This window comes from Podarcis bocagei (assembly GCF_964188305.1).
Source record: "Podarcis bocagei genome assembly, chromosome: 2".
In the NCBI taxonomy this organism is placed as follows: Eukaryota; Metazoa; Chordata; class Lepidosauria; order Squamata; family Lacertidae; genus Podarcis; species Podarcis bocagei.
The window spans coordinates 50616819-50641850 of record NC_138126.1 but is presented as its reverse complement, the minus strand read 5'-3'; the positions used below and the strand labels follow the sequence as shown (position 1 = coordinate 50641850).

The window sequence follows — 25032 nt, the reverse complement described above, 5'->3', positions numbered from 1 at the left end:
AACGTGTTGCATGAGTCACACTACTTCTATCAGCAGCACAAGTTGCATTTTTCTAGCTTAATGATTGGACGGCAAGCATTCTTAAGAAGGCATACAAAATTAAAAAGTAAACTGAGTACATTCCAGTATAGTGGCCTCCACTGCTGCAGGCAAACTGAGGAAATTAGTATTGAGAGTTACGATATGTATATGAAATATACAAAATATTTACAGATGCAAAATAGGTGGTGAGAGGTAAGAAGGAAGGTACAGCATGCATGATGCAGGGTCCCTGTTCAAGCATTTTAATGCAGTGTTCTTCAGCCTTGGGTTCCCAAATGTTGTTGGACTACAACTCCTATCATTCCCAGGCAGGTGATGACAGTTGTAGTCCAACACCTGAGAACCCAAGATTGAAGAGCGCTTTTGTAATGAATACACATAGGTTAAGGTGTTCCTGCCACCATCATCCCTTTTGCTCAAATGGGCACCTGAGAAGGACTATTGCCTATTAATTAGGCTGCAGTCCTAACCATACTTACCTGGGAGTAAACACTCCTAAACATAGTGAACCTGTTTTCTGAGTAAATGTGAGTAAAAGTGTAATATTCAGGTGTGTGTGTGTTATTTTAAATGTATTAAAACATTTAAAGATAAGCAAAACACTGCTAGTTTTTAGCTCACTTGAGGCTGCTAAACTGCAGTTTATAAACAAAGGTTTTTAACATATGGGACATCTGTGTTGCAGAGTGAGCATGCTTTATTTGAGAAACTATTAAAATAAGATTTAGTAGCCCTCTTCTTCCATAGGCACAAACGTTAGGAGACAGTTCCTCATGTGCTTCAGCCAATGTTCAATCAATATTTTGGCGGTCTGTGTGTCTGCTCAAATAGTGCCTGTGGTTGATATAAGTAGGTCATACTGTAACTTCATAATCATGTGGAGCCTTTAGAAGAGTCTGTCTGTATCTTTAGTTGACTGACAGTGCTGAGTGCCCTTTTTTATATCTCAGCTATCTCTGTCTTGTGAGTCTTAACCTCTCCACTCTCTGTATACGTGATTATGTGGTCTGTGCATTTCTGTCTTGTCCTGTCTTGCCTGTATTGATTTGCCTATCTGACCACAATATCTTGACTCCCATTCTTCTGTTCTCTTAAGATTAGCAATAAGTAATGATGCGTACAGTGATAGTGAGCACTCATAAGAGCACATTAAGAGCACGACTGGATCAGACAGCGGAAGGCATCCTGTCCAAAAGCATGCCTAGCAACTTGTTTCCCACAGTGGCCAACCAGATGCCCGTTTATTTTATTTTAGTCTGTCTATATCCTGCCCTATACTCAGATAGCTCTGGATGGGGAACGATAATATTCAACTAAACGCTGAAATCTCAATTGAAATTAGCACAACACACCAAAAAATACAATAAAACCGCATGCCCCCAATATTCAGACAGTGGCACAAGTGCCCAAAGGCCTAAATAAGCAGCTTGGTTTATAGTTTCCAGCTGTGTAGAGAAAGCATTCCAGAGCCTATGGGAAGCCCACAAGCAGGCAGTGAGCACAAGAGTCCTCTCCTGCTGTTGTCCCCTGTGACTGGTGCTCCTAGGAATGTTGCCTCTGACCCTTGAGGTAGACTAGTAGCCATTTGGTAGCCTTATTCTCTATGAATTTAATTGTGTGCACAGCATCAGACTGTACCATAAAGATGCGCTGTCAACATTTCACAGTTATTTCCTTAACAATGTTCCATTCACTTGGCAGTGCATGCAAATTACTTTATGCAAACAATTTCTTTCCATTCCTGTTACTATTTTGTTTGTGGTGTCCCCTTTCTTTCTTTTTTAAAAGCACCAAAGTACAGCTACAAATACTGTTTCCTTTTCTGAACAATCCAGCACCATATTATGTCCCCACATGACCAATGAGAAATAGTTTAGCTAGGGTGGAGATCTCATGTACATTGCAACAATCTTTCAAGTGGGTCATCCATCTCTTTTTCAGGAGAGAAGTTGTGATTTATTACATTTTTATCCTTCCATTCCTCCAAGGAGCACAAGGCCTAGTTCTCTCTCTTGGGTCTGGTCTGGAAGCTCCATCTGTTGCAGGATGCAGTGACTAAATTGCTGATGGAGCCAGATAGCTCACAGTATGTGACAACTCTGCTAGAACACTTGTGCTGACTACTCATATGCTACCAGACCAAGTTCAAGGTTATCGTGTTAATATACAAAGCCCTGAACAATTTGGGTCCAGGACACTTTAAATCCCAGCTCAGTCAGTGATCTTCCTGAGAAGCACTGTTAGTGGTTCCCCATGTTTCAGAATACCAGCTACCTTGAAATAGAAGTTGAGTGTCTCCCATCTCATGCTGTGGAATACCTCTTCTAACAAAGACATGGCAGGCACCTGTTTCTGCAAAAGGCAAGAAATCTGCCTCCATCGGATTCCAAGAGGGAATCCGACAACTCGTGGCTCTCTCACTCTGCCTCTGGCTCAAGGGTACAACAATTCAACAGTTCAATCACAACAATATGGTTAAAAATGCAACTGTGGTTTAGCATTGCATGCACAGCCTTGGGTTTGTGTTTGCCGTCTCCACTTTCCTCCAGCACAGCTTCAAGGAGAAACTAAACGTTGCTTTAACATCTAATTAATCATAGCTTAGCATTCTGTCTGAGTCATAAACTGTGGTTAATCTTTATGATGGTTTATTGGAAGAAGCCAGCTACATAACAAGGGCTTAAAGTTGGTTCATTTGAGAATCCTATAGTTATTTAAAATGAAATATCTAACCCCCCCCCCATATTTCTAAATGTGAAACTCTGGTTAGTTAAAAATGAAAGTTCAGTTCCTTGTGTCCATATTGGATAAGGACTGGGGAGCCTGTGAGTCTGGATTAGGATATTGACATATCCAAATGCAGCCTTCAAAACTGTTAGTTGCTGTTTCTCAAAGATAATTTGCCAAGTATTCATCTCAGAGCCATGGGAAGTGCCCATTCAGCAATTCATCCCCAGTTATTTATTAACTTCAATAGATTTACATATATTTGTTCTCTTCCGTCTGTGTTTCTCCTTCCTTCCTTTTTGTCTTTCTCTTCTTCAGAAAGATAGTTGTTGTGTTTCTGCTGCTACCAACCTTACAGCAGATCATGACACAATTATGTGTTGCATCCCACCAGTTGAAAATCAGTGCTTTACGGAAGCCTTACATAATTTTAGTACATTCTCATAATTCAGCTATAACGAATACTTTCTTACTTATTTATAGCAGGCATGCAATATTTGTCACAGAAATGTAAGCTGTAGTGATAAAGCAGAGCTTTTCATGTATTTTCCCCCTTTCCAATCAGCATCAAATTATCAAACTGTTCTTGCTTCCTCTTTGTGTTTAAGTTGAATTATTTTCAAAGGTCTTTGCTTTTATTTTAATATATTATGCTCATAATTTTTTCAAGCTACAGGCATTTTTTCTCCTTTATAGTCAACATACATTATTTTTTAAAGGTCTTTGCTTTGATTTTAATATATAATGTTCTTAATTTTTTTAAAGCCAAAGCCAACTGAAACTGTCACTGTCACAACTGATGAGTCTGGGGTAAGATTAGTAAACTGACCCCAGTGATTGATTGTACCTCTACTTGAGTTTATTCTTTTTACCATGTCTCTTTTCTCCACTGGTTTTTTCTGTATTTTTTCATGATTGTCCTACTAGAAAGGTGTATGCAGTGATTTGGTTTTGTTGTCAATGTACCTATCAAACTTTACTACAGACAAACCCAACGTGACCCTATTAACAAACTGGAAAACTTGGAAATGCATGCATTGTGTGAAGCATTTCTACAGGTCCTGTGTGCTAGCATGTAATTTTTCCTGTCATACCATGTTTATAAAGTGGGAAAAGACCCCAGAGACACATTTTCAAATCTTACCTCTTTCACCTCTGCATTTATTGTTGTTTTTCTTTTCCTGAAATGTTGCATGTTTTGCATTTTGCTTGATCTGATGTTTCCGTCGTACCCTTTTAGAACAATGAAGAGAGTGCTAGAATCTCCATCACCTTTTTCCGCCTTTTTCGAGTGATGCGATTGGTAAAGCTCCTCAGCAGGGGTGAAGGGATAAGAACTTTGTTGTGGACATTTATTAAGTCTTTTCAGGTAAGTTTAATGGTTAAACTCCTAGGGGTCAAAATACAATCATTCTGAATAGCAGTGACCCTACAGTTATGGCCAATTAGTTATGTGAAACAACCACATGGGCAGGTGCACATCAAAAGGCAACAGTTGGGTGGAGATATATATTTTCTGTTGAGGACACATACACATAGAGAACACAACCAGATCCATTGCACATGATAGTGATCTATGTATCACTTAAACTGTGCACATTTCTTGAGAGTACTTAATCATTTTCACAACAATTTAGCGTGGCATTCCAACTGAGCCTTAAGCAAGAGTAGGGAACCTGCACCCTGCTGTTGTTGTTGGACTCCAACTCCCAGTTGTCCCAGCCAGCATGGCCAACAGTCAGGGATGATGGGAGTTTTAGTCCAGCAACATCTGAAGGAGCCACAGGTTCTCTACTCCTTGCGTACAGGGGTTAGTGACCTGGCTTAACAAGTCTCCTTTCCCCGGCTAATGATATGGCTCTCATTCCAGCAGTGCCAATTCTTCATTCCAATTGTCTGCCTTCATGTTGTTGTTTTTGAATTGTTCTTAAGCAGGTTGAAAATAAGAACTTTCAGAAACAATTAGATTTTAATCATTTTTAAAATGCACTTGAAACATTTTGACTTTTACCATAATAGCTGCAGAAGTATTTATTAGCCACAAAGCCTAATTTTTTGTCTGTTTAATCCAATGTAAATTTCAGTGAGTTCAAACGGGCTTACTCTGGAGTAAGTGTTCAAAGGATTGGCATTTTAGCATAATATATCATTGTAAGTGTAGGCTATTTATGCATAAATTATATTTCTCAGTCTGGCTCCACATTTAGTTTTTCTTTTTTAAAATTAAGCCCATGTCCAAATTTGGCTCTTACTGGCTCACTGAGAATTCTTGATGTGCAAGGAAACTTTAATCTGATATAACATGTTGCTGCTTCAGCTTTCTAACCCCACTTGATGTTGGGTAATTGTAAAAGTGGAAACATGAAGTATGATTGCAATCTGCCATTCACGATATGATTATGGTGTGGTACCCAAAAGGATACCCAGTTGATATAATCACTAATACTTTTCACACAATAGCATCAGAGCTAGAGTTTGTAACGTTTTTAGGAACTAGAAATGGTCGAAACTTTCCCATTTGTTCTACTCAAGAAACTAGGTCATGCATTCTCATGCTTTGAAATTCAAAATGCTGATGGTAGTTTTTAAAACAGCTGGTCATTTTAAAAAGAAATTCAGTGCACAAGGGAGTGTTGTCATTGTCATCATAACATTCCAGGGTGAATTACAACCATTTAATAAGGCGATGTTAAAAACAGATTAATGTAATACTAGAATATTTGACTGCGGATCAAATAGTACTAAAGATCATGTATTTATTTTCAGGGGCTTCTTACCACTGGTCTCTGTGGTTCATTAGATCAATCTACTTGTCTGCCAATAGATGAGATAAGTAGTTTAAGCCTACCTGAAGACAGCTTGCCAGCCCTTTAAGGTGGGGCACTCATTTCTCAGAGGTTGAGCACATGCCCTTTGTGGATAAGGTTCCATGTCCAATTCCCAGCATCTGTGCCATTACAGAAACAGCACTGGCAGAGACCTTCACCTGAGACCCTTGAGAGTCACCAACAAACAGCAGATAGTGCTAGACATGTGGCGTGATTTAGTATAAGGGAGCTTTTCGTGTTCATAGCGTTTTAAATATCCACACAGGTTTCAGTTCCCAAGCAGAATAGGCCAAACATTTTCAGGGAGACTGCAGAGAGGGATAAATGATTTGAAAACTGCAATCAAATTGCATGGGTAAAATGATGCAAAATAGTTTCAAAGGAATATACTAGTTTGTTTGTTTTTCATTTTAGGCTCTGCCATATGTTGCTCTTTTGATAGCAATGTTGTTTTTCATCTATGCGGTTATCGGAATGCAGGTAATTAAAAACCATATTTCGTCTGAAATAAAGAGGCTGTCATTGATCAGTTTATAATGTATAGCAACTTCCTACCTCAACATTCCATTCATAGCTTAACTGTGTATGTGTATTCTCTAAAGCAAAGGTGAGGAGCCTTGACCCATGGGCCTAATTTTGCCTGACATGGGCCCCAATTTGGTATGTGAGGCCATTTTCACTACCCCATCAGCACCTGCCTCATGTGGTGTGGGGCAGATAGAAATGACTGGCTCAACTGTGACCGGGTTTCCTTTGGGGAACTTGAACTGGTCCCTGCAGAAAGCATGGTAGAATTCACCACCAGTCAGATGTTGGGTGGTAGGCTGAATCCTGCTGGATCAGCGGAACTCAGTTGCGAAGTCTGTTGCTGCAGAAAGCAGTTTTTGCACTGTGGTTCCCAAGGTGCTCACCAACCAGCTGTTTGTCAGGCACTGTGGAAAGTGCTGTGGAAGGGCCTTTGACAGGCATAATAATGACTTCTAGGAGTTGACAGGTGGGTTGTCCTACCTACCTGCCATAGTGTTAGGGTCAGAGAGTGATCTGGCTTGTTTGGTTCCCCAAACCCCAGAGTAGATTTTCAGGGGAGGCACATGCGGGGAAGGAGCAGAGAGGAAAGTCCTGCCTTTAAACATGAACTCTCTAATATTTATGGAAGGAAAGTTCAGATCCAAGTCATAGTAGTTTTTTGCAATTTACTGCTATGGCCATGAACATTAACTTAAAAGGGGCGTAGACAAATCCACATGGAGGATAGTTCTGCCAATAGTTCTCAGCCATGTTGGCTAAGTCTTACCTCTGTTTTCAGTGTGCCACCCAATCCCAGTTGCTGAGATCAAACAATGTGGGGAGGGCTTTTACTTTCAGGATATTCTTATCACCAGACTTATTGGAGACTAAAACAAAATCATATTGGATGGACATTTGTCCTTTTCTTCTTTTTTTAGGTGTTTGGTAAAGTTGCTCTGAAAGACGGAAGTCAAATTAACAGGAACAACAACTTTCAGACTTTTCCCCAAGCGGTGCTGCTCCTCTTTCGGTAGATGTTATCTGTTGTTTTGTTACAGTTGACATTTGAGTTATAAAACTGGTAGACAGCAGAGGTTCTAAAATTCTTTCTTAAAGTTTCAACTAGGTATAATGTCTATTTCACAATAGTTTGAGGACATTTGAACATATTACACATAAGCATAAATTTCATGTGGAAAGCTATTTGGAGATCTAGAGGGCTTCATTAACTTAACATGTTTAAGATTCATATACTGATGCTCACTGTATCCACAATGTAAACTGATGGTGGCCTACCATTAGTATTGTTTGCATAGTTTTTTGTTATTATTCTTTCTCTTTCTTCTTTAATCTTCTTTCAAAATTCCTTTTTAATGTAGTTAATGCTCACTTTCCAGTGTGATAAATATGAAAAAGGCCAGTAAGTGAACCTTGATCCAAGATTAAGTGGATCTGTTTGGTCTTCTCTTCTGCTGGTGTCCCTTGAGAGCCACTCAGTGGTACAGAGCGAGGAAGAAAGGGGCAGTCTTGTCCACTGAGGTCCCAGGATGGCTCTATTTCACCCCCTCTCCAGGATACCTATTGGTTCTTCCTGATCTAACCTTGGCCCAAAAAGTTTCCAGATCTGGAATGGATCTTTGCCTTGACAATAACCAGACTCCAGCCTTGCCTTTGTGCTGCTTTCTCTTTGCCTGTCAGGCTGTCTGTTCTTCCCTACCCTTCTTCCCTTCTACTGTGTTAATTCTGCTATCCTCCTGCCTGCACGTAATACAACACACCTAGACAGTGAAATGTAAAAAAAACACCCTGAGTATATGAGCTTGCTTTAAATTATCCCAGTGTACTAGCAAGGAAACAGGATGTTGTAGGCACTCTTTTTAAAGCCTACATCCTTGCAATAAGAAGAACAGGAATGTTGGCACCTTTAAAATACTGTCACATAAAACACTATTACTATGACGGAAGTTCCAAAACATTCATTTATTTCTGGTTAAACATTAATCCATAGTTTTGGAAGGGAGAATGTCAGAAGGTGCTGCTCTTTCAGTCACAATAGTACGATGACAGGCAACATGCACTTGCTGGAATTTTCCATTCCATGCATCCCTGTGTGTGAGAGGAACCCCACTCAGCGGTTTCATGTAGATGTTAAACAGCATGGAGGATAAACTCAAACCCCAAGGAACCGCACATTGAAGGCTCCACAGGGTCGAATAGTACTCCCCAAGCATCACCCTCAGAATGACTGCTGTGGGGGTGGGCCTGCCACTGAAGGGGATGACAGTAAAGAGGGTCTCTTCTTTGACCTTTAATTGTCTGTGACCTTTTAGAAGTGGGTGGGATGTTTTTAATGTATTTTATTCCCCTCGCCCTGGTTTTAATGTAGCCATGTGGGTTTTTTGGTTGGTTGGTTTTAAGTGTCTTTGGGTTGTCTTGGGCCAGATAAAGTGATGTAACAAATTTAATAACAATGACAACAACAACAGTGGTGGGCAACCTCCTTTCTGTCAAAGACCACATTCTCTGTGGGGTAATTTATGGGCAGAACCAAAGCTATTATGGATGGAGTGAAAGACAAAAGAGCACTGAATGCTTATTCCAATTTTCCCCATTTTAATTCCCAATCTTTTGCGGCTCTATTCATATGCAAGCCTCATCTTACATGATGGGATGGCTTCACATAATTGTAGGGTTGGAAGGGGGATCCCAAGAACTATCTAGTCCAACCCCCCTTCAATGCAGGAATCACAGCAAAAGAAAGCCTGACAGATGGCCATCCAAACTCTGTTTAAAAACCTCCCTGTGAAGTAAAGTCCACTACCTACCAAGGAAGCTTGTTCGAGTAGCTCTTAGCTTTGGAAAATTTCCCCTAATGTTTTATCAGAATCTCTCTCTTGTAATTTGAAATCACTGGTTCCACTGATAACGCTCAAATAAACATACAAAACTAGTAAGAATAAGACTAAGAATAATGCATATGGGTTTTTGGTACTATAATACCAATACAGCAACTGCCCTAGAAAGCAAGTGAAAGTAAATCCTTTCTAACATTAGTGAAAGATATATATGCATACATACATACATACATACTTGCATACATGGCAGAAGCTTACCAATTTGTTCTCAGATAGTGTCTTTAAAAGCATTTGTTTGTTTTTATCAAATAAATTATTGCCCTTCCAGCTGTACTGAAACTACATAGAAAGTGGGGACATTTTTAACAGCTAGGAAAATAAGAAGTGTGTTCAGAGGGAGGGAGGGCCGGTTGCCTTTGTCCTCAGGTAGCAAAAGCCTTGGGGTAGCCCTGTGCTAAGACAGCCCGTGACATGGATGCACTATATCCATCAATCCAAGGAGATGAGAGGTTGCTGGGATAGGGTGATGGGACTGCATGCTCAACCTCTAGTGCTCTTATACATACATGAACCCTCTACGCTGTGCACTCCTGTGACAGGTCTGGAGCCCTTGTTAACAAATAAAAAGAACAACAGTATCATTCTAATTGAAAGAATACCATTTGATTCATTTTGTCATGCTTTATTCCAAATTAAAGGTGTGCAACAGGAGAGGCTTGGCAGGAGATCATGTTGGCCTGCATGCCAGGAAAGCGATGTGATCCAGAGTCTGATTTTAACCCAGGAGAAGAATTCACATGTGGAAGCAATTTTGCCATTATTTATTTCATCAGTTTCTATATGTTGTGTGCTTTTTTGGTGAGTCCAGAAGCTGGAACATCCTTAAGCACTATGATTGGACAGAAAAGAATACGACCCTAGACCCCTTGAAACAGCACGTGGTGGTGGTGGTGGGGAGAGGAGATTGCTCCATCTGGCAAGCCAAAACGTTTGCCTGATGGAATGATCACCTTAGCATGACATTTAATTCCTGACTATAATTTGATGTGTGTGTGCATATATAAAAAAAATTTCATTCACACACATTGAATCCCTATATATAATTTGATATATGTATTTATAATTTTCACACACATTTTTGTGCACACACATTCCGGGATAATATTAATAATTTGCATTTTTCATGTGAATATAAATGTAATTAAATAACTCCTTCAATTCTTTTTAAGATTATCAACCTGTTTGTGGCTGTCATCATGGACAACTTTGATTATCTGACGCGCGACTGGTCTATTCTTGGTCCTCATCATCTAGATGAATTTAAAAGAATATGGTCAGAATATGATCCTGAAGCAAAGTAAGTTAGACACCATTGTGCTGCCGTGTGTGCCTACCTAAGGAGCCAAAGAACCAAAAACAAGAGGGTAACTTAAAGGCAGGTGAAACTATTTTATTAATACTATTCCTTTTTCATAGGGGGAGGATAAAACACCTTGATGTTGTTACCTTATTGCGACGCATACAGCCTCCACTTGGCTTTGGTAAATTATGCCCCCACAGAGTTGCGTGTAAGGTAGGCTTTTCTGTCTTTCAGAGCATTTGCTCTTTATTGTGTCAGTACTTCTGTTTAATATCATTTGCTAGTGCAGAGATGGCTGTAAATTCAAGGCGCCTGATTCAATGAATTATAGCCACAGGCTCCTTTCAATCTAATGAAAATCAGGACTTCCTGTTCTTTGTCTTGACTCACTGATTTAGAACAAAATGTGGCTGTGAGTGGTAGCAGAAGAGAGTATAGGTGCAGCAAAGCTATATTGTCATTCCTTGCTCGCCAGCTTTGACGAGGAAGTAAACAATCCCCATCTGTACCTGTCTAGCCGAAGCTATGCTATGCAAGTAGAACCTTCCAACATATTTTCATGAATAATGGCGCCTGCTGCTGCTGCTTCTTGGAGGAATGCAGCATACGGCATACATTTGTTTATGATGCCATTACGTTTCTGTATAATATTTGTCTTGTTGTAATGGGCTGGTTCAGACACACAGTGGTTTGGTGCTACATCAAGCTGTCATGCTTCAGCAGCTAAAAAAAAAAAAAAAAAATTGCCGTACTGAGTCAGTTCAGAAGTCCTTGCAGAGTGGAATTCTGCCACCAGCTAAGACAAGACAAATGTCCTTCAACTGCCCACAAGGAGGACATAATGAAGAGAACTAGCACCCTTTGGTTTAACCCAGAATCTGTTAAATAAGATGGTTTTGGAACAAGCAAGGTAAATAGGACCTGCATTACTAGATGGGGCTACTTGGAACAAGCATGGGCATTTCAGATCGAAGGATCCAGAGTCATCTATGTGAAGTCACCTTTTTATCTTTAATCCAGACCCAAATACTTGTATTTTGGGCAGTTTGGTAATAGATAAGCGTGTAGGCCAAAAGTATCCTGCCAAATTAGAGTACATTTAGAGCTCATTGATTTTGATGAAAGAGTTGAAAAGGAATCACCAAAGTTTAAAGCAATGGGACTTGCTTAATGTTGGCTGTATTGTGCCAGATATTCCCCAAATATTCATGCCAAGTATTAATTAAATGTGTAAAACCATAGGATACCAGCTATTTTAACATTCTAGTTTTTGTGTTACACATATACCACATCATGTCTACAATAGATTTTGAGGATCAGGCAGAATTTTTTTCTAGTAGGATAAGCCTCTAGTAGATTTTGCTAAGATAGGGACAATGTCATGTTGACTTATTTTGTCTCCTATGCATTTTATCTGCTTTTCATATATATGTATTTTACACATATACATATGAATGGACACATGTATTGGGTATATATATATATATTTCAGTGTCTTGCACTGAAATTCCTTTGTATTTGTTTATTTCTGAACATCTGCAGAGGTTGGTAGCCATGAACATGCCCCTAAACAGCGATGGAACGGTTATGTTCAATGCTACTTTATTTGCTTTAGTAAGAACCGCCCTGAAGATTAAAACAGAAGGTAAGAGAATAAGATACATATTTCCAAGTGCTTTTTTATTTTCCTTCTTAAATTACTGCTTTGTACTGAGAATCTCATATACAGTGGTACCTTGGTTTGCAACCGCTTTGGATTACAACCGTTTTGGATTACAACCATGTCAAACCCAGAAGTGTGTGTCCCTTTTTTTGGATTACAACCCAAGGGGGGGGGGAGACCCCATAGGCGAAAGCACGCCTTGGGTTACAACTTGTTTTGGTTTACAACCAGACCTCCGGAACGGATTGTGTTTGTAAACCAAGGTACCACTGTACCTGGTGACCACCCCATTAAGATTTTCCAAACATGAAAAGTTGTACAGACAGTTCTTCTAAGTGTTCCCAGGTGAGTCACTTGCCATATATCCCAAGCTGGGGGGGGGGGATATTTTCCTTTTCTCTCAAAAGCATTATAAGGGAAACCTGCCTTGGACTGTCAAAATTATCTTGTTCTTCTCCTCAGATGTCTAAGAAATATTATTAGCCCCTAACTATACAGTACTGCTGTCTGCATTTGTGTACCATCCATCTTGTCTGGGTTCCACATTTCTTGTGCAAATGTAAACTTTCTTTACAGAAGTCAGACCTCTGTCTTTCTCGATCTTTAAGCCCTGTTAGGTCAGTAATTCTGATGAGGATCATTCTTTCAGCACATTGGCTTTTCCTTCATCACATACAACGAAATAATTTTCAGAGAAAATTTTACACTTGGTGAAACATTGCCAACTGAATTAGGAGTTTCCAGATGACTTTCTGAATCTACACTCTACTTTTCCTTAGAAATAGGAAAATTTTCTATTTCCACCCACAAAATTTTCTGAAACAAAAGGAGAGGATTTTGGGGAAAGGAGGGGTTTCATTTAAACCCACATTTGTATCCTTTTCTGCATGCTGTTCATCCCCTGTTCACATTTGCCCTTAAATCTGTTCACACCACCCTCATAACTGCTCCAGGGGATTGGAGGAACCTACAGAGCAGATCACTTCTTCTGAGGAGTGAAGGAGAAGGATGGGAAGTTCCACTGTGCTCACAGAATGTCAGAATAACAAATCATAAAGGCACTGTCTTCACTCTGAATATACTTCCTGATGTGGCCAATGAAAGTTTGTGATGTGATGACATCACAAAGGAAAGTTACAGTGAGGGTAATCTTCCTTACCTCACTACAAATGTTTTCTCCTCAGTGAATGCTTCTCATAGGATGTTTTTGGGAGCCCTTGTCTCCATTTTAGCACAGCCTGATCACAGCAATATGAAATGGAATTACTTTTTCGAATTACTATTCCCAAAATTAAATTTAACATTTTCAAATTTGGCCTGCCTGCCTTCTCTCTCTTGTTCCCCTCTCTTTTCAGGAAACTTAGAGCAAGCAAATGAAGAACTCAGGGCAGTTATAAAGAAAATCTGGAAGAAAACTAGCATGAAGCTTCTTGACCAAGTTGTTCCCCCCGCTGGTGGTTAGTGAGATGATCTCATACATTTCTACATTTTCAATGCTTACATATTGATACAATTTTGAAAAAAATACCATGGCACTAAAATCAGAATAATAGTGTTAATTAAATGATAAATTAAATTATAAAATGCAAAAGCATTCATTAAATATTTTAGATGCTTATTTGCTAATTAATGTTGGAAAAACGTATCTCTATTAAATAGAAATATAAACATTTATTTTAGGAAGATAACATTTGAAAAAATTCTAAATATTGTGATTGTAAATAATTTATTTATGTGTAAACATTTCAGTTTACAGGTTTCAATATAATGTACTGCTAAATTAATAGAGCCTATGTTCTGCTCTTATTTTTATTATTGAACATCCTTTTTGATTATGCTATCTGCAGGTAATGAAGTTAGTCCAAATTTGCACTAGGTCAGTGGACAATTGTGTGCCATTTTTTATAATGTATATATAGCGAGAGATAGAGAGTGAACTTTTTATAGTAAACAGTGAATATAGACTGAATATAGCCCATTTCCCTCCTCCAAAAAAACCCAAAACAGTTAAATATAACCAAGTTAATCAGGATGTACAGGGTACAGAATTAGTCTTCTGATTTTAAGATATAAGCTAGAACTAACTAGGTAAGCTATTATTAATTGTCATAAGACAGCATAGCCAAGATTTTATAATATGCAATTCTATATATGAAACATATACACCAAGATATATTTTTCTTCAGTATAAAATAATGATGAACTTTTGATTGTAAGTGATGTTTTGACTTGCTTTTCATGTTTTAAAAGTGCAGAATCTGTTGCATAATGCAACCCCATATCAGTCCTATCCCAGACATCCAAGAGACCGGTGCATTTCAGTTCATTATGTGGCTTCTTTTATAGCTTACTGTACTTTTATAGTGCTAACTCAGCTTTCAATATGGTTTTGGCTCAGGTATGGAAGTGACCCTGAGATCACTTCGAGTGGTAGAAGCTGATACCTCTCTGAAGGTGACATTCTCAGTCTCTAGGGGAAAGAGAGCAATACCGGCTGTCCAACTCTTCAGCATGGCGCAAGAAGGAGTATTTGCTTTGTTGCTGGAAGAGCCACTTGCAACTGGCAGCTCAGACTACAGATGGGATGATGTCAAATCATATCTAGGGAAATCGAGCTGTCAAGAGAAAACCGATACTGCACATTTAAAACTACTCTGCTCTTTTCTAACCTTACACCTGAGTGCTTGCATGGCCTAGATTAATTGCTTTGTTATTGTTGTAACTATGTGCTTGAGCTTTTTCTGCAGCCTCTATTCCTTTCAACTATCAGTCTTTTCAGAATATTCTGAAGCAATTCTGTTTTAGGGTGGTGGCATGGAATTAGTGTTGCCTCGGGTCAACTTGATTCCCCTTCTTTTTATTGAAATACAGACACATGCTTCAGAATAGCGAGCCGTGCCTTCCTAAATTAAGCACATGGAGAGCATTTGTTGAGTGTGCATCTAGAGAATAAACCGTAATACGTTTTCCTCTACAGAGTGCAATTAAAGGTTCAGCTCCATTTCATTGCTGCTTTCAAAGTGAATATTGATTTTCCATTTGCATAGACAGCAAAGTACAGTGAACTTGTCTAGAGAAAAAGAATAGATAATGCCACTAAAATGCAGAAAACAGAACACTGCCAAACAGGAAGTCTTTCACAACTTTAGGCAAATTGCAGTGAAAAGGGAATAGACATTTTTGCAGCTGTTCATGCCTGGAAGTTGACATACAAGAAAACATACATGGAAATGTAATGTTTTATTAAAAACACAAGATAGGAAAGCTGCAAAGTAAACAACAGTGTGAAGAAGACTTTAAGAATTTTGGTTAGTAGGAGAAGTGTAAATACTCCTAAATAAATAAATTAAATTTATTTAATTTTTAATGTACTGCAAAGGTTCCAGGATTATAAAGAAATGCATTATATAAACCACGGGTTTTTCACAAACTTACATGATAGGTCAGATTCCTGCATTCACTTAAGTATTATCTCTCAAACAGGATGTTATAGCTAAGAAAAAGCCAAATCCCTGGTTTTTTGTGGTGAGCAGACTTAATAAAGGAATAATGAATCTAGCAAGATTAATCATTACTGACCGTAAACCCATTTCCTTAATTTACTCATAATTGCCAAGAGGTTTACAATGTCAAATTACTTGCAAATCATCAGGTTCAGTTTAACACTGATTAATTAACACTGCTAATATATGATGGAAACAGGAAGAAATGTCACTTAAGTACAGATTCCTTTCTTTTACCCCAAGGTTTTATCTAAATTCCCCATTCTTTAACCTTCAGAGGCCACTGAAGCCCATCTGCCACCCTCCTGTCTTCTCCCCAAACTTGTTTTGCTGAAATTCGTTCTGTTGGGTTTTTCTTTTACGTTGATTTCCACTCTGTTTAAAGTATGATCACTTCTGCTCCACGGCTTTCCTTCACATATCTAGTTATGTTTGTCTTTCTCAAAAGTCTGGGCAGATTTTGTACCCATGGCTGTCCATGAAATATATTGTGGGTATGTCCCTTTTGCACCTAGCTTTTTAACAACATCCAGGAACTTGCAAACAAAGCTGCTTTGCAGATGTGAATTGTGTGTATGCCCACATTTACACATGCATATATGGTGCAACACCCACCCCAACTTAAGGTACAGATAACTCACATCTAACGCTTATTTCATAGAATCATAGAGTTGGAATAGACCACAAGGGCCATCGAGTCCAACCCCCTGCCAAGCAGGAAACAGCATCAGAGCACTCCTGACATTACGAGATTGCAGCTTTGGCTAACAAAAAAGCTTGTTGGTCTTCCCTCCCAGCTTTTAAGACTTGATCCTGAGTACTGAAGCCCCTAAACTTGCATTGTAATCAATGAAGGTTTATAGACCATGTATCTTTTAATAAGGCATGGTGAGAGCAGGCTCAATGATGCTATTTAAGAGTCGGAATGGAACAGACAGGGCTCCCAACCAAGCTCCTTCAAATCTTTTTGTTTCTTGTTTTCTTTCATAAGATATCCTTTAACATCTTCTAACATAACACATACCACACCAAATCCTATCAGGCCTTACCTGTTCTGGTATATGGTCAATTTCAGGGTTTATTGTTTAAAGCTATCTACAGTTTAATAATTTGGAATTGCAGATAATGTAAATGGATTAGTTTTGACACACAGACCTCTTTTAAATATAAAATCCGTACTTGATAGACATAGGTAATTGAAACTGACATTTTAAAAACATATATTCCAGTGAAGTGCTGTGCCATTGTATATATCCTTATCTGGCAATTGCCAATAATAGCAAATATAGTCCAATAATTAACAATGTCCGCTCATCGTGTTTTGTCTTTTTAAAATAACCTAGCAGTACTAATACTGTCAGATAAATGTAAAAGCTAATGCATGCTGGATAGCATCTGTAATAACACTTAGTCTTGATATGAATGCTTCACAATTTACCCGCCTTATTAATGATCTAAGATAGAGTTACGTTCTATCTTTGCTGTTATTTTGGAACCAATTACTGCCAAAAGAGAGTATTAAATTCTCTCCTAAAAGACTACCAAACTGGACTCTCAGGTGAAAGTTTACCAAATTTAGTCTCCAGGGTTTGCCCCCAAACTCTGGTTTCTAATGCCTGATATGTTACTTAATATGAATATTGCCTGCTAGGTGTTCAGGGAGTGAGATAATTTATATGCCACTTTAATAGGTCAGACCGAAACAATAATAATTAGATATATTTGAATTCACTATGGTGATAATTTACTTGAAAGGCAGCAAATATGAAAAGGCCCTCCTCATATTATAGTTTTTATAACACTCTGGTTCAAACTGATCAAAGTTTGCATTTTCAGAGTCATGTAGACATTTGCATTTTAAAAGATAATCTTACCTCTTTGAACTTTAATAAATTAGCATCTTTTCCTTTCTTCGGAAATAGTTCACCTATCTACTGCTTCTACTGCCTAGCCTTGTTTGCCTGCTAAAACTGCTTTATGCTAGATTTAGTCTGCCTTATGATCAGCAGCAACAACAACAAAAACCCTTGTGCCAATGGCACTGTCACATTTTCCCCTGATTTGGATAAGAGTATATATTGGCTACTAATGAAATGTGCTGACTTGGGAGAGATCTGTCTGGTCTGTTCATTTAGATGATGAGGTGACCGTGGGGAAGTTCTATGCCACCTTCCTGATACAGGACTACTTTAGGAAATTCAAGAAACGGAAAGAACAAGGACTGGTGGGGAAACATCCTGCAAAGAACACCACAATTGCACTACAGGTGATCTTGTTTTCTACGCTTTAACTAACCATGTTGCAAGTTTGTTGATAACAACAGGTAAATGACTGTGGGTGCCACAAGGACTGTATTTTATTGAGACATTTTGGGCTCTTCCGCCATTAAAAGGAGTAAACAATATTGTTCTGTATATTACAAGGTAAGTGTACAAAGCCTTTTTTTTTTAAAAAGAAGTAGCAACTGGTAGCAGATGCTCTATAATGTTTTCAAGTAGAAATTGTAAAGGGGGGAGTTAAGCAGCTCTTGAAAACGCAAACTTTTGGTTGACTATTTTATTTCATACTACTCTGCACAAGCCCCTTCTTTCTCCGAATATCCTAAGATCTGAAAAGCAGAGAGTCAGAGGCACACACTGTAAGTAGAGTCAAAGTGGTTTGAACATAGTGTACGTTATCTCCCCCTGAAAGCAAATGTCTCAAAATACAATGATTCTATATTCAAAGCATTTGCAGTACGTGTTAGAATGCTTCATCTGGACATCAATAACAGACTGAAAAAGCTGAGAGGGGGAGACACCCTATTTTTATTAGCACCACCATGCAATATGTTTAGGAATGAATAAATACAGTTTCCCAGGAACACTGGTATGGGTGGGTGGATGTAAAAAGAAGCATTTTCATATCAGTACAAGCAGGTAGGTGGCATATGAATATTAAGTGCTTATTAGAATCCCATTTGTGTTCAGCAGAGGATAGGGAAGTGAAAAGGGCTTGGAGCCTTATTTTCAGAGAATAGTTGAGAATAACATCTGTCAAGTCCATGTTGCATCAACACTGGAGTTCTGTGGGATAGGGTACTCTGTGATTTTGTTTGTTTTGTAGAGTGCTGATCTCTCAGAGCTAGTGAGAACCATTTCAAGCCATTCTGCTTCTTAACCCACAATCTCAAAAGATCAAACTTTCCCCCTAACAGTTTAAGCACTTTTAGACATAATACATACATGCCACTAGGATAAACTTCACTATGTAAGTGGCAAGCAGACACACACACACACACACACACACACACACACACACACACACGCTTCTCTGCATTAAGTTTGAGGTAGAAACTAGCAAGATATTATGAAGGTTTTCTCCAAGCCAGAAGAGCTAGAAAGGTGCAGTATACTGGGTCATATACATAGACCTGCATCTGATGAATTTCTGTACCTTTGAATGTTTTGAATACCACAGGGACCCTAAGCATGGCCTTTTTCAATCTGCTCTATGCCTCAAACCATTCACATGTTAGACTAGAGGCATCATCAGCATTAGGGTCATTGCCCAAGGTCACCTCACCTATAGAGCTGTTGATGCTCAAACTCACATCAGTATTCAACTTACTCGTTCTAACAATGCAAGGATTTCCACTTGCACACTGGAACTTCCCCTCCCTTTCCTTTCACATCTGTACTAGCAGGGTTTCCCCAGCCCTCCAGAGCAGATTTTGGGAAGGCACAGGGAACATGCAGGGTGAGGAAAGGGTGGGGGGAGCTGCATTACTCAGGAAGAAACGCTTGTGCAGATGGAACGAGATAGTTGGATGACACTGTCAGTTACAGCATTGTCCAGAGCGATGCTCTTTGGAAAACCAGTTTCTTTTACTTTGTCTGGCTTGCTCTACAGCAGCTTCACTGAGTACTCTTTTTTGGTACTAATGTGAAGAAAAACTTCAAATAACTGTTCCCTGGTGTCTTTTACTACCTTGGTTTTATCTCCTCCCATCATATGCTCAGATATCATGTAAAAGCACACTAGCTTTTACGGAGAAGTTAGGTTTTTGTTGCTACAACCTGTTTCCCGAATTCTTTCTATCCTTTCTGTGATGTGCTCACTCCACACCCTCCACTTAGTGCAACAGAGGAACAAAATCAGGGTGCGTGCTTCAGAATGCTGGAAGTCAGCTGAAGCATTCTCTGTGTGGATATATATTTGTGTATGGAGGAGTGGCTCCTTTATTGTGTTTGATTTAGGGAGGTTCGCTATTACAGAGTTTGAGAACTACAGATCTCTTCTCCCACCCCTACCTTGGTCATACAATAAGAGCTATTGGACCTGCAGGACCACATGGATGTTAAAATGTTATTTTGATGTAAATACCTTGAGTAATATTTTTTCATGCAAATGTGAGCTAAATTGAAGATTTCATCATGGATCTTAGGAAGAAGATTGATTGGATGACTGCAGTTTATCGTTAACCCTACCCCAAGCTCTGTGGCTGATTGCCAAACTCTTCCAGTTGTAAAACAGCAATAGTTTCAGTTACAGAAAACCTTCTCAGATGTCACATAGCAAAGTTCACATATAAAGATCTCAAGTGTCATACATAATATTCATATACAAAGTTCATATACAAAGGTCTTTGCTGGCTCTTACTCTGTTTCTTACTACTGTGAAGGAGTGTGCATAACCAAACTGGTTGTAACTGCTAAGGGTGCATGGCATCCTGAAACATTTTATGTGTTATGAGTCTTAGTGTTTTTACTTCGTAGCCACGTTGACATGGCATGGTAAGCCAGAAACCATGGCTCGCTGTGTTAAAAAACCATTATCCATAGCTTAGAGTTAGGACTGTGGTTTGTTTTCCTCCCCCATAGAACACAATCTGTAGGCAAGATTTTATTTTATTCTTTTGATTACTGATCATGGTTTTTTGGAGCAAAACAAACCATGAGTTCTGTTAAGCCAGGGATTGTGGTTTGTTTCATCCATGTACTAGCACACAGTCCAAATAGGCTCATGTGTGGTAAACCAGGAACTACCAGGGTTCTAAAACACATAGGTACAGGAGGCCTCATACTTCCAACATTCACCGTCCAATTTACAGAGGACAACAGGAAAAATGGAGGGCAGAACTGGCATGCTTGTCCCCATAGTTCCCCTCACATCTTTACTTAGCATGGTGTCAGAACGCCTGAAGAAGGCCCATTGCTGGATTTGAAAGTTTGTGTTTCATTCTGTACTGTTATTTCCCATGCATACAATCAATAATATTTGTGGAGCTCTTCTAAGTATTCTGTGCCTTTTAATGTTCATTGATTATAAGAGATGCTTCAGTATGCTGCTGCTAGTGGTAAGCTTTATCAGCACTGGATCACCTGTTGTCTAGCAGCAGACTGATCAAAATCAGGGATATGCGTGGGTTGAAATGTCTGCTGCTCTTTATGCTGTGGGAAGACCCAACATCAGAAACCGGGGGGAAATCCCCAGAGCCACAAGGAGACCAAGCCACTGTCAACGGGGGGGGGGGCATGCCAAGAAATGCAGGTTGTGGTACTCAGAATATATTAACAGACCAATAGGAAGACTGGGCCTGAAGTGGAGGTGGATTTTCTCAACGAAGCTCTTTGAGAAGTGGGGAATCCCCAAAGCTGAAACTGGTTTGTGGTGAAGGGCCAGCCACTTCCCTGTTCTGTGAACTATAGCTGCAAAAAACCTTTACGTACATTGCAATAGCACATGCAAAACTGCATGCCCATCAACGCCATAAGGAAGTTTCAGGTAGTGTAGTTTCAAATAACAAAGTTCTGGAGAAAATATAACCATAATGACAACTGCAAAACGTAGATCAACTGTCAACAAAAATACAGTAACTCAACTGGAACAGAATTACAGGGATAGGGTGAAGATAACATACGTATGTCTCCCACACCCTCACATGTTGTTTTCCTGGCTTTCAGAACACATGAATAGGGCTTATGTTTAAGGCACTTCCTTATCCTTTGTCTTAACTCAGCAAGTTAAGCCATGGAGTCACTGAATGTTCGAGATCTTAGCCAGGATTAAGGGAACAAACCATGGTCCATGTTTACCTATGGTTAAGCATTATGTTTAGACTAGGCCTTTAAGGCTGCAACCATAAGTTCAGTGTGTGAGAGAGAACCGAAAGTGACTAAACCACCACACGCAACATCTTGCAGGCAGGAAGATGGGCAGAGCAGAGCTGCTGTGCTCTTCCATCCTCCTGCTCTCAAGAAGTATTTCAATACAACTCTAGTGGTATTGTATAGTTAGTAAGTATAGTTTTCTCCCTGATTTGGGGGCCTATCGGGAAAGGGAAGGCTATGGATCTTTTGTATCCGTACTTTCCCCTAACCCACCCAGGGCGTACCCCCTTTTGGGCCATACACGAGAGCAAGGCCACAGAATTTTCTGTGATGGGGAGAAGAAGCATCCGACACAGGATCTCTGTCTCCAAGGTTGTGCTTCCTCCACCATATGTCAGGGAGATCTGATGCTTGTTATGGCCCATGGAATGGCCTCCTCCAGACCCCAGAAGGTTGCAGGGCCAATAGCATGAGACATTTGAATAAAAGTTAGTTCCAATCACAGAGATCTCAGAAACTAATTTTAGAGTGTCTACCATTTGTCTTCAGTATCAAGATAAGGATTGAAAAGCACTTGTTGGCTATAGTTTCCTTTTTAGAAAATCAGTTGCAGCAAGAACATGTTAAAATTAGTTTGGGTTGAATTATTTATTTGATGGAATCTTTTGTGAAGGGATTTTCGTTTTCTGAATATAGATGAATTGCTCTCTGTAGTTCAGTATTTATTGGTTCCTATATCGAGAAGTTGGTGATATCATGTCTGTTGGTCTGTCTGTCTCTCTCACACACACACAAACACAAACACACAATTTTAGCCCTGAGGTAAAGTTTCTTAGACAGTCAAATGAAAACTGAAACATCATGGAAATTTGCTAGTTGCAATAGAAGAAGTCTAGACCTCTAAAAAAATACTGCAATTTAGGCCACAACTTTTATACAAAAGTTACATTTGTGGCCTGTTAAACCACCAAAAAATGTAACTACTGATCCATATGAAAACAATCTGTTTGATGCTGTGTGGATGAACCACTATGCTTCTCTGCCACTAAATGAAGTTTCATGTTTCTCCAAAGTACAGTTAATACATGGTTTATGGTTGATAATATAAATCAAATTACAACTTCTTCAAAAACAACTGTGCCATTACATTCTTTCTTGAGAACACACTACAAAAATAAGGGGCAGTATTCAACTAAATTTTAGACCCATTGAAATGAATGAACATGACTGAATTAGGTCCATTAACGTCACTGGGTCTAAATAAAACATAGTTGAATTTTATTAGATTGATATCTCTCATAACGTGACATCCATACAATCACACCCTACCACAGTATCAATACAAATCAACAGTAAAACACATACTTTAGAATACCAACTGGAAGGCCATGTGGAAATAAAGCCCAAGCATGTTCTTTAAGATTTAACCAATAGTTTTATATCCCACTTATGAGCAACAGCTCACAGGATAAGGTGGTAAGATCATCTAATTCACCATCTTGCGTTGGGATCCTCATTCCAGTTCTGTTGCTATGTTTGTATGCTTTATCTAGAACCTAAGGAACAAATAAAGTGAAGGTAAGGTAGCCATGATAAATTTTCTTAGACCTGGTTCTTATGATTACTTAAAACACTCTTCTCATGGTTATTAATGATGGAGTATTAATGTTTGTATGTTCCCATCTCTAGACCACCCTAAGCCACTTTGGGAGAAAGGATGGGATATAAATAATACTAAATAAATCTACAGTGGTGCCTCGCAAGACGAAATTAATTCGTTCCGCGAGTTTTTTCATCTAGCGAATTTTTCGTCTTGCGAAGCACGGTGTCGGAAAAGTTTTGGAAAAGCTTAAAAAATCACCAAAAACCTCAAAAACGCTACCACACCGCGTTCTATGAGTTGCTCCTCGAAGTCAAGTCGCAACTGTATTAACGGTGTTAAGAAAAAGGAAACAAACTTGCAAGACGTTTTTGTCTTGCGAAGCAAGCCCATAGGGAAATTCGTCTTGCGAAGCAGCTCAAAAACCGCAAAACCCTTTCGTCTAGCGAGTTTTTCATCTTGCGAGGCATTCGTCTTGCGGGGCACCACTGTAATAATAAATCCCCACTTGTCATTCCTACTCATAAAATGAAATATGAACTGGGCCTTCGTGATTATTTCCCATAGTCAAACGTATCACTTTGACCCTTGTTTCACCATTTCCAATCTCAATAAACAGCGGCAAAATCACCTAGTAGTACAGGAGCAGGGCTGCAGTTAACTATCTGTCAGTAAATGATGGAAACGTAAAACTGATGCTCTGCATTCATAGCAAAATAAGTGTTTAGTGGAGCATGAGTGACTTTAATTATTTATGTCTAATACATAGTACAGAGGTTGCCCTTTCATTACATTTCCGCTGGAGAAGATATGTATGGATTATCTATACTTATGCGGTTAGTCACTTAATGTTATATGAAATAGTATCTAATAAAAATGCTTCTTCCTGTATGTAAACTAGAAACACTCACATACAGAGGCGTGCACACACACTTTTGTTTAACCTGTGCTATTTTTGTGAAATGTTTATAACCCTCAATTAGCTGCTGTAATCACGATGGAAATTTAGAAAAGATTATCAATGGCAATCAGATGCAGATGGGGGATTTGTACGTCACTCTGCTTCAACTTCATTGGTGTGCCATGTTTATAATGGGCTCACATCAAAGCTCAGCTGAACAGAGCCGGGAATTGACAGTAGATCACAGAGCCCTTTGTATAGGAAGAGTGAAGGGAACACAGTTTCAGGGGGGCTGAAATAGGATGGGATCTACGAAGATAAATGGTTCTGAGGATTGCAGACTCGACTACTATGTTTCTTACATTCACTGCTACAGCGTAGGTGCCCTATAGCTTTTTTGGGGTGGCATGGTTTTTGGATGTTCTGTATGCTTTTCTAATCAAATGAGTATTGCATTTTATTTTATTAGGCACTGATTGCTTGTAAAGTAAAATTATCAGAATAAGTATGCAGTGAAGTATTTCCTTCACTGTAAATCAATGCAGGTAAGTGACACCTGAAAGCTAGCAGCAGCCGTTTCAGAACCATGATAAAATTATATTAGATTCCATGGTATCTGCAAACCTTTCAACATTTCAGATGACTTGTTTGGGCTTACAGTTCTTATCTACTTTCTAGGTGGTTTCCAGAGAATAGTATAAATAGTCAACCAATGCAAGATTTGTTTTGCTCAATAGTTATACTAATAGAGGTATTAAATATTGCTTACATGACCTGTTAATGACTCTGTGGATTTTATTAATATAATGAAAGAAGCTTTTTTAAAAGCTATATTTATATAACAATAGAACATATATAAAAGTTCAGATATAAAATAAAAATACATAATCTTTTCATTTTTATTTATAGATTAGAATTTCTTTAGGAATGTGATAATTTTTTATAGAGCATAGA

General features: G+C 39.0%; 3 protein-coding genes across 32 annotated transcripts in view; 1 reads left to right on the top strand and 2 right to left on the bottom strand.

The window, feature by feature from the left end:
- Positions 1-25032, bottom strand: part of ACTR8 (actin related protein 8) — a 183108-nt gene that overhangs the window by 72772 nt on the left and 85304 nt on the right. The gene's annotated exons all lie outside the window — the stretch shown is intronic.
- CACNA1D (calcium voltage-gated channel subunit alpha1 D) overlaps positions 1-25032 on the top strand; it is a 194813-nt gene that overhangs the window by 146458 nt on the left and 23323 nt on the right. For 19 of the 29 annotated variants that reach the window (XM_081185237.1, XM_081185233.1, XM_081185236.1 and 16 more), the window contains 10 exons: positions 3535-3579; positions 4010-4138; positions 6012-6077; positions 7043-7134; positions 9658-9817; positions 10189-10316; positions 10436-10532; positions 11862-11964; positions 13338-13439; positions 17621-17751. In XM_081185237.1, the coding sequence (XP_081041363.1) occupies positions 3535-3579; positions 4010-4138; positions 6012-6077; positions 7043-7134; positions 9658-9817; positions 10189-10316; positions 10436-10532; positions 11862-11964; positions 13338-13439; positions 17621-17751 (1053 nt within the window). The remainder of the gene's footprint in view (positions 1-3534; positions 3580-4009; positions 4139-6011; positions 6078-7042; positions 7135-9657; positions 9818-10188; positions 10317-10435; positions 10533-11861; positions 11965-13337; positions 13440-17620; positions 17752-25032) is intronic. The other 10 variants (XM_081185222.1, XM_081185228.1, XM_081185210.1 and 7 more) reach the window with 1 other exon arrangement.
- The window catches only part of CHDH (choline dehydrogenase), a 59728-nt gene continuing 41891 nt past the window's right edge, over positions 7196-25032 (bottom strand). The window contains exon 9 of one of the 2 annotated variants that reach the window (XM_081185254.1): positions 7196-7882. The gene's annotated coding sequence lies outside the window, so the exon portion shown is untranslated. Of the gene's footprint in view, positions 7883-17757; positions 23134-25032 lie in introns of those variants that run through there. The other variant, XM_081185253.1, reaches the window with a different exon arrangement.